Genomic DNA, 12,994 nt, shown 5'->3' with positions numbered 1-12,994 from the left:
TCTTTAAACCTGCATTAACTGATTTTTTGGCCTCTAGGGGGCAACAGAGACAAGAACACAACATTGATCATCATAACCTTTTAGGATGACATGGCCAACTTGCTAGCAAAACAAAGAGAGCAACATTATCATTCTTTCTGAGTCATGTTTTATCCACCTGATTCATGATAGTCCAATATTCACTCTCCTTAAGCTCTGTTTTTGCTCTCCATCAATCAACCTTAGGCAGGGGTTAAAGTTAGCTGGAACACTCCAGAACGGTGTTTCAGCACCTTCAATTAATAAGTATAAAAAACCATAAATCTAATTGGCATTTTCATACATAATAATGTCAAGCGAGCTCATTTTTCGCTTTGTGCTGCAGCTAGGCGTTCCTGTCAGTTGATACCGTCAAGATACTCACTCAACAAATCAGAAAGTAATGTCACCCCACAGCCCCGCCCCCACACTCAACCAACCTCCAGGGCCAAAAATAAAGCCAACGTGGAAGTGCCAAAAACTGCAGTTCTTCGAATGACCACTTGAGGCTGGCTCTGACAGCAAGTCAATCCCCGTTGACCCTAGTGTTAAGATGCCCAACTTTACAGATGAAATAAACATGTGTAAAGCATAGTACAAAATACAGTTTTGGTCAAGTTTTATCTGTAAATACATTTTCTTTTAATGGTTTTAAGCCTGTTTTTTGCTAGCAAAAAAATAGTATTAGCATTATCATAGTTAACCATATACTGTAAATGCACCATGCTAACCAAAAACCAAAAATCCAAGATGGCGACGGTCAAAATGAAAACTCGAGGCTTTCAAACAGGAGTCCACAAACCAAGAGGTGACATCACGGTGGCTACATCTATCATTTTTTATAGTCTATGCACTCAACACACATCCTTTTTCCATTCTCATCCCTTCTCTTCAGTGGGTTCATGCGTGCATATGTCCATAAATGGAGTTGCTTTTTTCTGAAGTGGTAGGTAATTTCAAATGCAACATTTCAAACAGAGCTCAACAAATATCACCAAAAACACAAGCTGTTTTATGTGTAACTTGGCTATCTGTCTTGCTAGCTACCGGTATGGTAGCTGATACCCCCTGCTAAGGGGGTTCCTGACGGACATTGCAAACAGTGCTGGCAAGGGATATGGCCAGGGCACACTAATAGTATGAGGAGCATAAAGTGCCCCTAATTGGGATGAGTATTTCAAATGTGCATTATTAACGTTAATGGGTGATAATGATAAAAATTTTAAGCTTGCATTTAGAATTCTTTTAAATCGATATGTCCATGATGTGTTGAAGTTATATGGTTGATTCAAATGCAGCACAGCCCAGAGCAGCAGCAGCAGCAGAGTCCAGAGCCACAGTGAAAAATGGGTGCTTAAAAGAAGGTCAGCTGATCACATAGCCTGTCTACAAAAAAAACAAGTCCACTGGAGCTCACAGTACAAATCAATTTGGGAGTTATTTTGAGGTGAGTCATTTTTCCCTGCTGTACCGCTACACCGGATCTCAGCCGCCCCCCCCGCCAAATCCCACTTTAACCCCTGTCCTTAGGGAAATATTGGGCACTTCAGCTGCTAAATGCTCCACTATGTTCACCAGCTAGTCTACAGCTAACTGTGTCTGTTTGCTATTTGGTGCTGAGCAGGTAGTATACGGTGGGTTTTTAGAGCTTTTTCTCTAAAAACAGCTACCTCTTACAGCTGAAAATGATATTATGAGAGTGCTGTGAATGAACCAGAACATCAAAGTTGCAGGCCAGACAGCTAAACAATGAGGTAAGGCCAAAAGGAGCTGCAGAGTCGAGTGACAATTCTCTGGAGGTTCATCACTACAAACAACACCGCTAACATTAGGCTACACATTGTTGTTTCATACATTGTTCTTATAAAAATATCGAGAATACCTGCTTTAAAGCAAGTGACTCAAGAATGATAGGAAATGGAAGGCGATCCAACGTGCTGTTAGCAAAGGTTAAATCGTTTTCCACTAATACACCGGCCAACGGTGTCACCAGAAGGTCAGTAGGTCTAATCCCCAAAATCAGAGTGGAGAAAGTGAATGACAAATGTTCTCCCTTTCCTTAACAGCTTCTGCTGATGTACCCAAACATGAAACCTTCCCAAAATCCTGAAGATTGTGGTCACACTGGACAGCTCCCAGTTGTGAATGTGTCCATCTGTATAAACATGAAAAAAGTGGCATTGTGCCCTCAGTTAGCTTTGCCTGGACAAAGAAAGTTCAGCAATGCCTGAAATAGTAGTTGCAGCACTTCTGCCTCAGTTAAACATTTCAATCCCTTTTTCACTCTGTACTTAAGACACTCCTTCTCGTTGTCTCGAAAGCAAGAAGACTTGTCCCCATGTCCCCTGAAGAAGCTACTCACAGTCTCCTCAGAGCTAGCAGACCACGGAAGGCCCCGGGCTCCACTGTACTTATCAAATTATTCTTCAGATCCCTGGAGAAGAGAGACAGAGAGAAAAAAGGCAGTCAGAGACGACAGTTAAGTCAGTGATTACTATGTATCTATGTATGTATGTATCTATCTATCTATCTGTCTATCTATTATCATCTATCATCTATCTATCTCTTTCCTGCCATGGCATTAAGTGGTGGTTTGTTTTGAGATGAAACTCACTGAGCTCATGCTTGCTGACCGTGATGCTGTGATGTAAACCCGTGCCTTCCAAGGAAACGTGATTCATTCAAAACGTGCATGAGGATACATTTTCATACAGTTCACAGAATAATGGTTTGCCAGCAGTTGGGAATAAATGGGGGGATTTAGTGGTTCAAGCTAGAGGAAGAAGGAAAAGAGGACCAAGTCTTGCTTCAGGACAACTTTTACCATTATCAAACCAGACCAAAGTATAAAACATTACAGAACTCTCAGGTCAAACTTAAGGATTTGGCCATTTTCTTAATTTGTAATTACAATTTTATTGTGGCTATATGGTAAAAGGAAAACAAAGGAAATTCCTGGAGTCATTCATCAGTGACCTAACCTTTTTTAGTCTATAAGAGAAGCACCTGTTAGCTAGACAGCACAGGCCATTTCCTGTATGCTTAAGACCCAGACCACATCCAGCTAAGAGGCACAAAAACACATTACAGTCTCAGCCAGGCACTCCTTGTCCACCCCACACCGCCCACCCCAAAACCTCTTGCGCTACTAAAAATGGACCTCAAAAAATCTCAAGCCAAAGAAAATTTCCTGAAATTGTGTCCCTGGTTTCCTTTCAGTCCGCACTATATGTCTAGGGTGATGAGAGTCAGAATAACTGTAGGCGCCTTTTTACAAATGTGAGCAACAATCCAGCTCTTTAGTTCACAGTCACACAGGCCAGAGTAAGGCCAGCCAAAAGAAACAAAACAATACCAATAGGACTACCAAAGTCACAGCCATTGTCCCAAACTGAAAATAAAAGTAGTAATGCTAGAGATCTTTTTATTTGACATGTGGGAGAGTTTGGTAGCAAAATTATCCCTTTTACCAAATATAACCAGAAGCTAAATAACTCACTGTATTGCATTCAGGACAGACTGAAATATTTGTTGGAGCCATTACAGTGATGCAGATTTACTCAAGAGACTGGAAACACGGATGTTTATATACTAGATGTACTGTATGAAATGACTCAGCTGTGGTTGTTTTACATTAACTGATGCTAATTTGGTCCATGTATAGCATTAGTTACACACACATGATGAGCCATCATTAGCGGCAGAAAAATGACTCCCTTCAGTGGTTAATGATCTGTGTCTTGTGTTAAATTGTTTGGTCCATGGTTAAAACACACTTGTCTGCACCATTAGAACTCCCCAAAACACTGTCTGACCAGGTGCTGGCCAGATAAACAGTCTTGTGGCAGAAAAAAAAACTATGAGTAAAAGACACCTACTGTAATTTTCACATAAAATAAGGGGGGGTGCCTTTTTCTTAAAGGGGAACACATCAAAGTCTGTTTACAGGTGTTGTGGACAACTACTGCATCTGGTAAATAGCCTCAAGTGATGCCATTCGACTCAACCTCAGTTGGAGCTGAAGACTACCAGTTTGAAAATTGAAAACTCTGCGTGTGTGGAGTTTGAAAGAAGTGAGTTTATCAGACATCTGTGGCTCGCTCCTCATCTCTGCTTGAGGCTAGCAGGCTACATTTGCCGCTAGCATACCACGTCAGAATCTCCCACTGCCCTGTAGGCGGTTGGGTTGCATTGTGGGTAATATAGGTGCCAGGTTTTGACATGGAAGCACGGAATAAAAAAGACAATATCTCTGGTTTTGCCGCATTGATAATAAAACGAAACCGCCCATTGTGAGTCTGACAATGTTATATGAGTGCAATGCTAAATCAGTGGAGTCTGTGCACTTGCTTTGACCTCAACACCTAAATATACTAGCTGCTGACTCTTCACAATCAGAATTACTAATGAGACTTTCTGGAGACGTCCTCTAGGATTTGTCATTCACACAGCAAGGTGTAGCACGCCTTAGGAAGAGCACTGAAGTTGTCTTCCTGACAGACTAACCTCCTGGTCCAGTCGGGTCGACCAACGGTTAGCTCTCATCTCTGCTCTCATCCAAAGTTGTCTTTGATCATGTACAATATGTTACAAGAGAGCGGGTGGAGGGTGGAGGTCAAGAGGTCATCCGTTTTGCCTGCAGCACCTCCTTTCATCCTGAACTATCTTGCAGCTCACTGCTGTATTCTTCTCTGCCGTCTCAGAATTTGCTGAATGCTCAGAACTTTCAAACTTATCGACTGACTGCCTCACCAAGGGGCAGAGGCCACTGCTTGGTGAGTCTCCAAACAGGAAATGTGCTACTGTATAACAATTTTCAAGGAATGCTGAAACCCATTCTGCATTAAATAAACCAAGAGCAGAGACAATCGTGTGGGATACCTTTATAAGAGCTCCTTAGAGGGCCCCTGAAGATAAACCTTGAAAATTAATAAACAGAGAGACAAAAAAAAGAGAAAAAAACCCCCGAAAATTTCAAATTGCAGTTATGGATATCAAGTTTGAATGTTTGGATGAGGATCTTAAGTATTAATACCTTTGAATCTCTCCTGATGCTATCATATGCAATCACAAAATTCTCTATGAGAATAATTGTGATGTTTGTCATTATGTTGTAGTCCTACTATCCATCGAATGTTACCTTGGGTGTCAGCCGTTTGTTTCACTGCCTTCCTGTATGAGGTCATTTTTAAAGCCACATAAATCAAGTGATGGCATCACAGGCAACACAACCACCTTTTATATCCTGAGAGCTGAGCCAACAAGTATCTGCAAATAAACATTATAAATTTTTGTTGTGTGTGTTATAAACAGCTAAGGTTACAGACGGGTGGGGTCTGCTACATAATATAACAGTGTGAGTGCCAAAATGTTTCAACAATCAGAGGAAACCATTTGAAAGTCGATTCAGCATCCTTTTCTGCATCCTTTTCAGTGATTAACTATCTGGCATGATCTGTAATGTCCTCTGTCAGTAATTCCAGCCCCATCTGTACATAATATTGTGAAGTTGATATTGGAATCCAGCTCTGCAGTGCATTAGTGGTCTCACACTGTCACTAGGCGATTAAGTGAAATATTTGCTTGTGTTTTGTGTGGGCCCTTAACAGAATTTAATAATGTCTCCAATCCCACTGGTTCAACAACTTTTTACTTGTCCTAGGTACAACGCCAACTTTGTATAAAGGAAATAGCAGCACTGATGGTCATGAGGTCTTCTTCTCTGCTTCCTTCTCTTCCCCTTCTGTATCCACATACATAAACAAAGGCGCTATTAGGAGTTATAAGGCCGCTGCTGCTTATACATGTTGTATATATCAGTATTTCACAACTGGTGCGGCCTTAGGATACACATTTCTACTCATGATATTTCTACTCTGGTCATTAAAGGACCACTTTGCCAATTTTCAACCTTATCTCTAGCTATCTGAATTAGGTATATGGTGTGAAAAACAACAGCAGTTCTTATTGTTCTCTATGTCTCTGGGGCGCAGTTGCAAAAACTGTTGTTCTTCCAGCACCAGACGGTCAAAGGTGGGTCTCCCAAAACACTCTGTCTGACATGTTACGCTAGCGATAGGGAAAAGCTGACACTAAAACATCATGCCACTAAATACTTCAGCATATTTGGAAGAAAACTTGAAAAAACTTGATCAACATAACTGACTCCAGTGTATCGTTTGTTTTATGATCCTTGCGCACCAGTACGATATATCCAGACTCAATGAGGAGAAACATTTTGGAAATGAAAATAAGCCTCAGTAAAGAGATGTAATACTTTGTCTCTGCTAACCGGCTCCTCTGCTGGGAAACATACTCGCCCCTTGCGTTCCGTAAACACACTATCAGTAGCTGATTGGACGGGACCATGTGCAATGCATTCTGGTTGTTGTAGGATTCCCCCTTAAGAGGGTTGGTGCCCTTTCTAGTCATAGGGCACCAATTTGAGAAATAATTGCAGATTTCTATTACATAGGTGACCTAGTTTTAAGAAATCGTCACATTCACAGTGGTGAATTCTCAGCAAGCTTAAGCATCCATTCGGTTTTATTACATCTGTCCATTTTCAGGGCCACAGGGAGCTGGAGCCAACTTATCCAGCTCATCCCAGCACACATCGAGTGAAGGTACACCTGGACAGATAACTAGTCTAACACACATATAAACAGATAATCACCTAGAGGCAGCTTGGAGCTATTTCACTATCCCTAACATGTTTTGGAGAGTGGGAGGAAACCAGAGCAGTCAAAGTAAAGCCCAGCACAGGGGGAGCTGCAAACTTCAAGCAGAAAATTTGATCGATTTACTAATCAGGTCCAGTTCTGTTAGTCATACAATCCTTGCCTTGCATGTTGCTGTAGCAGAGATGTTGAAAAATTACTTCAAAACATGTCCAAACACAAAAATTAAATGGAATATATTAAACTTGGTTTTATACCTCAGCATAATACAGGCAGTGAAATATTGGCCTGGCTTAAAATTGATTACTGCTTATTTACATGTTTATCTATTTACTTTGGGATTTAAGCCAGAGTTTCACTTTGTGTATTTGTGTTTTCAATATTTTTGTTTTCAACTTGCAAAATAAAAGTTAAAGAGACATCTCAGTGGCTCCATGATTATACCAAGACGGTTCTGGGTTTGATTCAACGGTAACATCACGGCTAATCACTTTAAAGCAAGAAACAGCCAGGCATAAATAGTACATTTTGTTGACAAAGTTTGCTCACATGCTCACAATCCACTCAGAATGGACTTCCATCCACCAGGGCCCCTGTACACAAGCACAGTGTGACCCACACCGTTGCAAACAGGCTTACATGTGTACTCATAAATTCTCAAATAAAGGCAGTGAAAAATTACAAGTACTATAATGACTCACATTAGAAATTCAGCATAATCTACATTTACACAACATGATTTCAGGATTCTTTTATAAAAAAGATAAAGCCTAGAATCTGCAGTAACAGCATACAATGACCAGTTAACACAGCAAAGTGGAGCAAGCTAGAAAACAGTGAATCTTCTAAACACAGTAGATTATATAGTTATAGAACAGGGGAAGTAAAACTTAAGTACTGTGTCTGATAATAGCCTTTCTCAAAAAAGGCCCGGTTCTCTCTTCAGCTGAGGTAAACAAAGACCCTGGTCACTTTTTGAGAATTTATGATACACACATACAAACAAATGATAACTACCTTTGGGGAGACTTGCCCCACACATCCAGTGTAGATACAGCTGGAGCAGCTCAAATGAGATGAATGTTTAAACAATAACCATTTTCTACTCCCCCAGCCGTGCATGTTTGAAGAGCAGGAGCAGCCCTCAGTATAAACTCCACCATTTGTGGTTAATGTTTGAAAAGCTACTGAAGTGGTCCCCAATTAATTTAAACTGCACTGTATATCTTGGCCTGCTCAGTTTCTTCCCGAGCCATATGACCCCGAGGATATCAGCCTGTTCACTATGTGACACTAATGGGCAAATTCCTCCCTGAATCTAGATGATTACCATGTCACACTGATACAGAGGTGTGCTCCCACATACACTTACTGTGAATAGAAATACACACATATACACACACACACACACACACACACACACACTGACCAGACCACACACACACTCCAGGCACAGCCTCTAGATAGAGCACCACTTTCTTTTTGATAGCAAACAGTATTTAATCACGCGCAGTCTCATTAAATGGATCTCGATGTTGATGTAATTATCAAAATATCAGATTCACAAAAGGTCAAATTCAACATGAAGTACATAAGCAAATAAAACCGAAGCCTGCCTCGGCCACTTGGGCACTCATCCAAATGGAAAGTGATGCTGCATGATGTATTCGATTGTGTGCGCACTTAATGAAATGAGACGATGACATATACTCATTTGTATAACATATTTCTCAGTGGCACGTCGGTGTCTACGGCAGGGTGTTTATGCATATAAAGGCACCTTGTTTCCAGTAAACACCAAGAATCTCACAGTCAGAGGGTTAATATTCAGCTCAGAGCAGTGATGACACACACACACACACATGCTGTACTTTATATACACACCTACACATTCACACAAACTTACCTGCTTTCTATTATATTTAATGCTTGAAAGTGCAAACAGCTAAAAAGGCTGACAGTTAAAGAAGGAGACAGAGTCTTCAACCCTGCCACATGTATTTATATCCAGTTAGCAAATACATTTCCATAATAAAGGTAGTCCAAACAAAACAAACCTAAGAAAAACTGAAATGCACTCTTTAGTTTCATTGGTAAATAATAGTCTATTTGTATCTTTACTACAAAGAGCACTGTTCTTTACTGCCTCATCTTTAATTGATCAACAATACTAGCATCTTTAGATTAGATGGGGGGGGGTTTACCCCAAAAACGTGTGATTTTTTTAAACCCTGACTAGTATCTGCAGGTCTTCCTCTCAGACCGTGTGTGGCCACAATGCCATGGATGTATTACAGGAGCTGGATATCGGACTCAAAGATGGCGCCTACTCAATTGAATGAAAATTGCTCGCATGGCGCATGAGCCAAAAACATTTCTAGCTTCCAGGTTTGCCTCTGTGCTGTGCGGCACACTGAATATGTACAGTAGTGTTTCTCCTGCTGACCCTGCTCTGCAAATGTTTGCACAACCCATAGACTTTACATTGGGATGATGTCACAAATTTTAAAATTGCTTTAGAGTTTTAGAAATGGATTCAAAATTCATAAAACAAAGAGTAATAATTGACCTAATTTGCAGTTTGTCCTGTGAGCAAGTTTATAGATGTCTCTTTTATAATTGTGGTCCATTGGGAAAATGCTTTTTAAGCCACAGGTGATTTTTTCGCTGCAATACCATGTGTGGCCAGTGGGAAAAAATGGTAGCAAGGCTGAGCGACGGCGCCGTATCCATCTCTCTTAATACATCCATGCACAATACCCTCCACAAACAGAGTACGGCCACCTGTACGCAGTCTGAGACAGTAACTTAAGAGTAACTAAAAACCTCCTGAGTATCTTGTGTTTGCTAACCTCCAGTGGTTTAACTTCTCACATATACTGCAGTTGTCCTCTAGTACACTGTGTCATCACTATTGGGTGTGAATACAGCTGCACCGGGGCACACTTCTGTCAACAGTTGAAAATGACCTGAAACTTTCAACCAGATAGAGCAATAAAAAACTGCTTTTCAGTCTGCTGTTATGTTTTGGCCACAGCTATGAACACAACCCTGATGTATTATCACAGAAAACAATGCTATGAGAGTGGTGAGAGTCAATCAAAACATAGAAGTTGCAGGCCAGAAAACCAAAACAATGAACAGGCTATAAAACTATAGAGCTGAGAGTCAGCTGAAAATTCTCTGTTTGTCCGTCTCTATCAGGAAACCCTTTTCAAATAAAAACATGTCATGTGATCCATTGTTCATGTAAAAATATTGATTATAGCTACTTTAAACTTAGTGCTATGAGGACAGGGCAATCACTGACTAAGATGAATATGTCATCACTTTAATATTTATCCATAGAAATGTTGATACAAAATAGAATTTTGAAGAGTGAGTGGGGCAGTTCATGAAATTGCAACCTTGGATATTCATTATATTATAGGTTATTCTTCACAATGCAAATGAAAAGCATGCAGCAAATCCCCTTATCGTACCTCTCATCCTCCCTGTAACAACTCTAACTGACTCTCTTATTAACTTGACTAAGTATATTGGCACCAACCCTGATGCTAATGTGAAATCTATTTATGAAAACCATTTATTCACATGTTAAATATTCATGGGTCAGTTTGCAGATGCTTTGAGGGAAGGCCTGGTCACACACACACACACACACACACACACACACACACACACACACAAACACACACACACACACATCACAGCAAACACCTACAGCAGACAGATAACCACCTACTGGATTGTAAATAAATATGTGTTGAAAGCTCACTGAGGAGAGGGGAAAAGGCGGACAGTCAGACAGTTCAGTCCAATTAAACAGACTGAATGTGCACGCATTGTGACAGGCTTGTAGGTGCGGCTGCCAGAGCATCAAACAGCAATGGACTTTCCTTTATGTGTGTTTGCATTACGGAAATATTACATACAGTAAGCACTAAAGGACCTGTGGGCATAAATTAATTATTCAACCTCCTTGGCAAGACACATTGCACAATCAAATAGCCTATTTGAAACAGTCAGCACTCATCAACGTAAAGCTGGTAATACTTTGCATAAATACTGAAGGTACAATATATTTAAAATCGCACAGATTTTTACAGAAAATATACGTCTTTGCCACTTAAATGTCTCCACAGTCTGAACCCATTTGGAGTGATGATTAAACATTTCTCAAACACTGCTGGAGTGCAATTTATTCCTACTGAGTAGATGAGTCGTGCTTATGGGATATTTGCTGTGATTTTCTCAGATATCACTTCTGCCTTAGAAGAACAGGAAGGAGTAAAAAAGTGAGAGTAGACACTTATGTAAAGACACATTAATTTCATCCTACACTCCAAATTAAAATGGTCACATGAAACCATCTGAAGCAATTTTACTGCAGACAGAGAAAAAGCTCTAAGAAACCTTGAACGGTGAGGAAGATACTTTCTTCATTAACAGCTCAGCAACTGTATCCAATTTTGGAACTACTGTTCTCATCAGTGTGAGATATTTCTATCAGAACAAAGCGAAAGGTCAAGGAGAGTGCAAAGAAAATTCTTCTAAGAGCCGCTTTTGATGCAAGCCCCTCATGCTCTCTTGCTATTTTTTAAATATCATAATAGAACACAACAGAAACATCTCCCAGTACTCTGATGCTGTAAATAAATATTGTAAATGTTTCTGTTAAATCATCATATCGGTTTACAGCATCCATCTGCTGCTTTTTTTTTTCTTTCATTACAGGAGACAGTCTGTGATTAACAGCTTTATGAAGTGAAAGGCAGGAGAGACAGAGGAAGAATCTGTCTCCTCCGTTTTTTGGTCAGTAAATCGGTCACACCCATGGCGCTCACATGTTTCGCCTCAACTGTGACCCAGCAACGGTCTCCTGTAAAATAACAATAACACCATTCATATTTCAAGACTGCACTTTGATCCATTTATGGCTTCATTTTACTTCATGTCCCTTCTTAGGTAAACAGAAAAAAAAGACAACCATGCTTTTACGTGATAAGAAAAAAATCTGGAAACTGTTCAACTGCAATAGCAAATGTAAATTCACCACTGGATTGAGTTTCACAACTGCTCTCCAACAACAACACACACACAAGTGGAACCAGCATGTGCTGAAGCAGGAGGAAGTAGAAATATACATTTTTTTTAAGGATTAGATTGATTATAAAAAAAAAAAAAAGAGATTGAACAGGTGGGTTGGTTTGGGGGGTTATATCAGAAGATTTAACTGCACCTTTTCTGTGTTAATAATAATATAGAAATTAACCTACACATACCTTTATCAATACTAGTGAGGGGGATAAATAGAAATGCTCCATAATTTAAATTTTAGAGCAAAAATCCATCAATTTACATGTAATCTCTATTTTTTTATAATCACATATCTCAATTAAGAACAAATTGTTATTTAAAATGACAACAAGGCAGCAGATTATTGGAAAAGTGACATCTGACATGCAACTGAAATCTCAGATTAAGTGGTCTTCTGCTTTAATCAAGTATTATTGACTCCAGCGGGTCAATAATGCTCTCATTTTTTTTTCTGCTGTCCCTGCTAATAACCTCTGACCTTTAACCTGATGAGGATAACCTCGGGGTCAGTTTGGTTTATGATCATATGACCACAGAGCTTTCCATCTACACTCTGCTTCCAGAGTATGGACTTCACCCTGTCCTACATTCTTATGCACAACCAGCCAGACGATGTGTCCTTCAGTGATTTGCCACGCCCTCATCAATCACCTCCCAAGGAGACACATTCACAAGGAAGACTGAATAAACGTCACCTCCTCGGTGGGAACGACAGGAGTTGCGAAACTTTTTAAAGGACGTCTCCTCACACCTCTGACATCGACTTTCAGAATGAGCAATTGCAGATGCCACTCTGAATTCTGATACTGTCTCTGCCCTGAGCTGTCCACTCAGTCTATCCAGCCTGCCTCCAAAGTCCTCAGGGCTAGACAAATAACGTTTGGTCAAACAGACCAAAAAATAGACCCGCTGTTCACCAGTGAAAAACATTTAGGCAGTCTGTTCAGAATACAGCTACTGTCACATCCACCACCAACAATAAAAATAACTACTACTGTAAAGACACTTTGTATCTGGAGACCATAATACACAATATGCTCATAGCCAATAGAAGGATGCTTATTTCAAAGTGTGGCGCTTATATTTGACAACCTGAAAATATTTTTGCCTTATTGTTAAATCAATATATAGCTCTGAGCTATAGTTTTTTTATTTTATTGTTTAAAGTTTGTGTTAAATTGTACAACAGTCAAGTC

General features: G+C 40.1%; 1 protein-coding gene across 13 annotated transcripts in view; it reads right to left on the bottom strand.

Annotated features, from left to right (window-relative positions):
• Positions 1 to 12,994, bottom strand: part of LOC122996546 (adhesion G protein-coupled receptor A1) — a 181,645-nt gene that overhangs the window by 127,956 nt on the left and 40,695 nt on the right. For 2 of the 13 annotated variants that reach the window (XM_044372044.1, XM_044372030.1), the window contains exon 3: positions 2,381 to 2,452. The exons of the other annotated variants lie outside the window; for them this stretch is intronic. Coding sequence is in view for 1 of the 2 variants with exons in the window: in XM_044372030.1 (XP_044227965.1) it covers positions 2,381 to 2,452 (72 nt within the window). In the remaining variant the exon portion in view is untranslated. The remainder of the gene's footprint in view (positions 1 to 2,380; positions 2,453 to 12,994) is intronic. 13 annotated transcript variants of the gene reach the window in all.

This window comes from Thunnus albacares, chromosome 14 (assembly GCF_914725855.1).
Source record: "Thunnus albacares chromosome 14, fThuAlb1.1, whole genome shotgun sequence".
Classification (NCBI taxonomy): domain Eukaryota; kingdom Metazoa; phylum Chordata; class Actinopteri; order Scombriformes; family Scombridae; genus Thunnus; species Thunnus albacares.
This window is presented reverse-complemented; position numbering and strand designations above follow the sequence as displayed.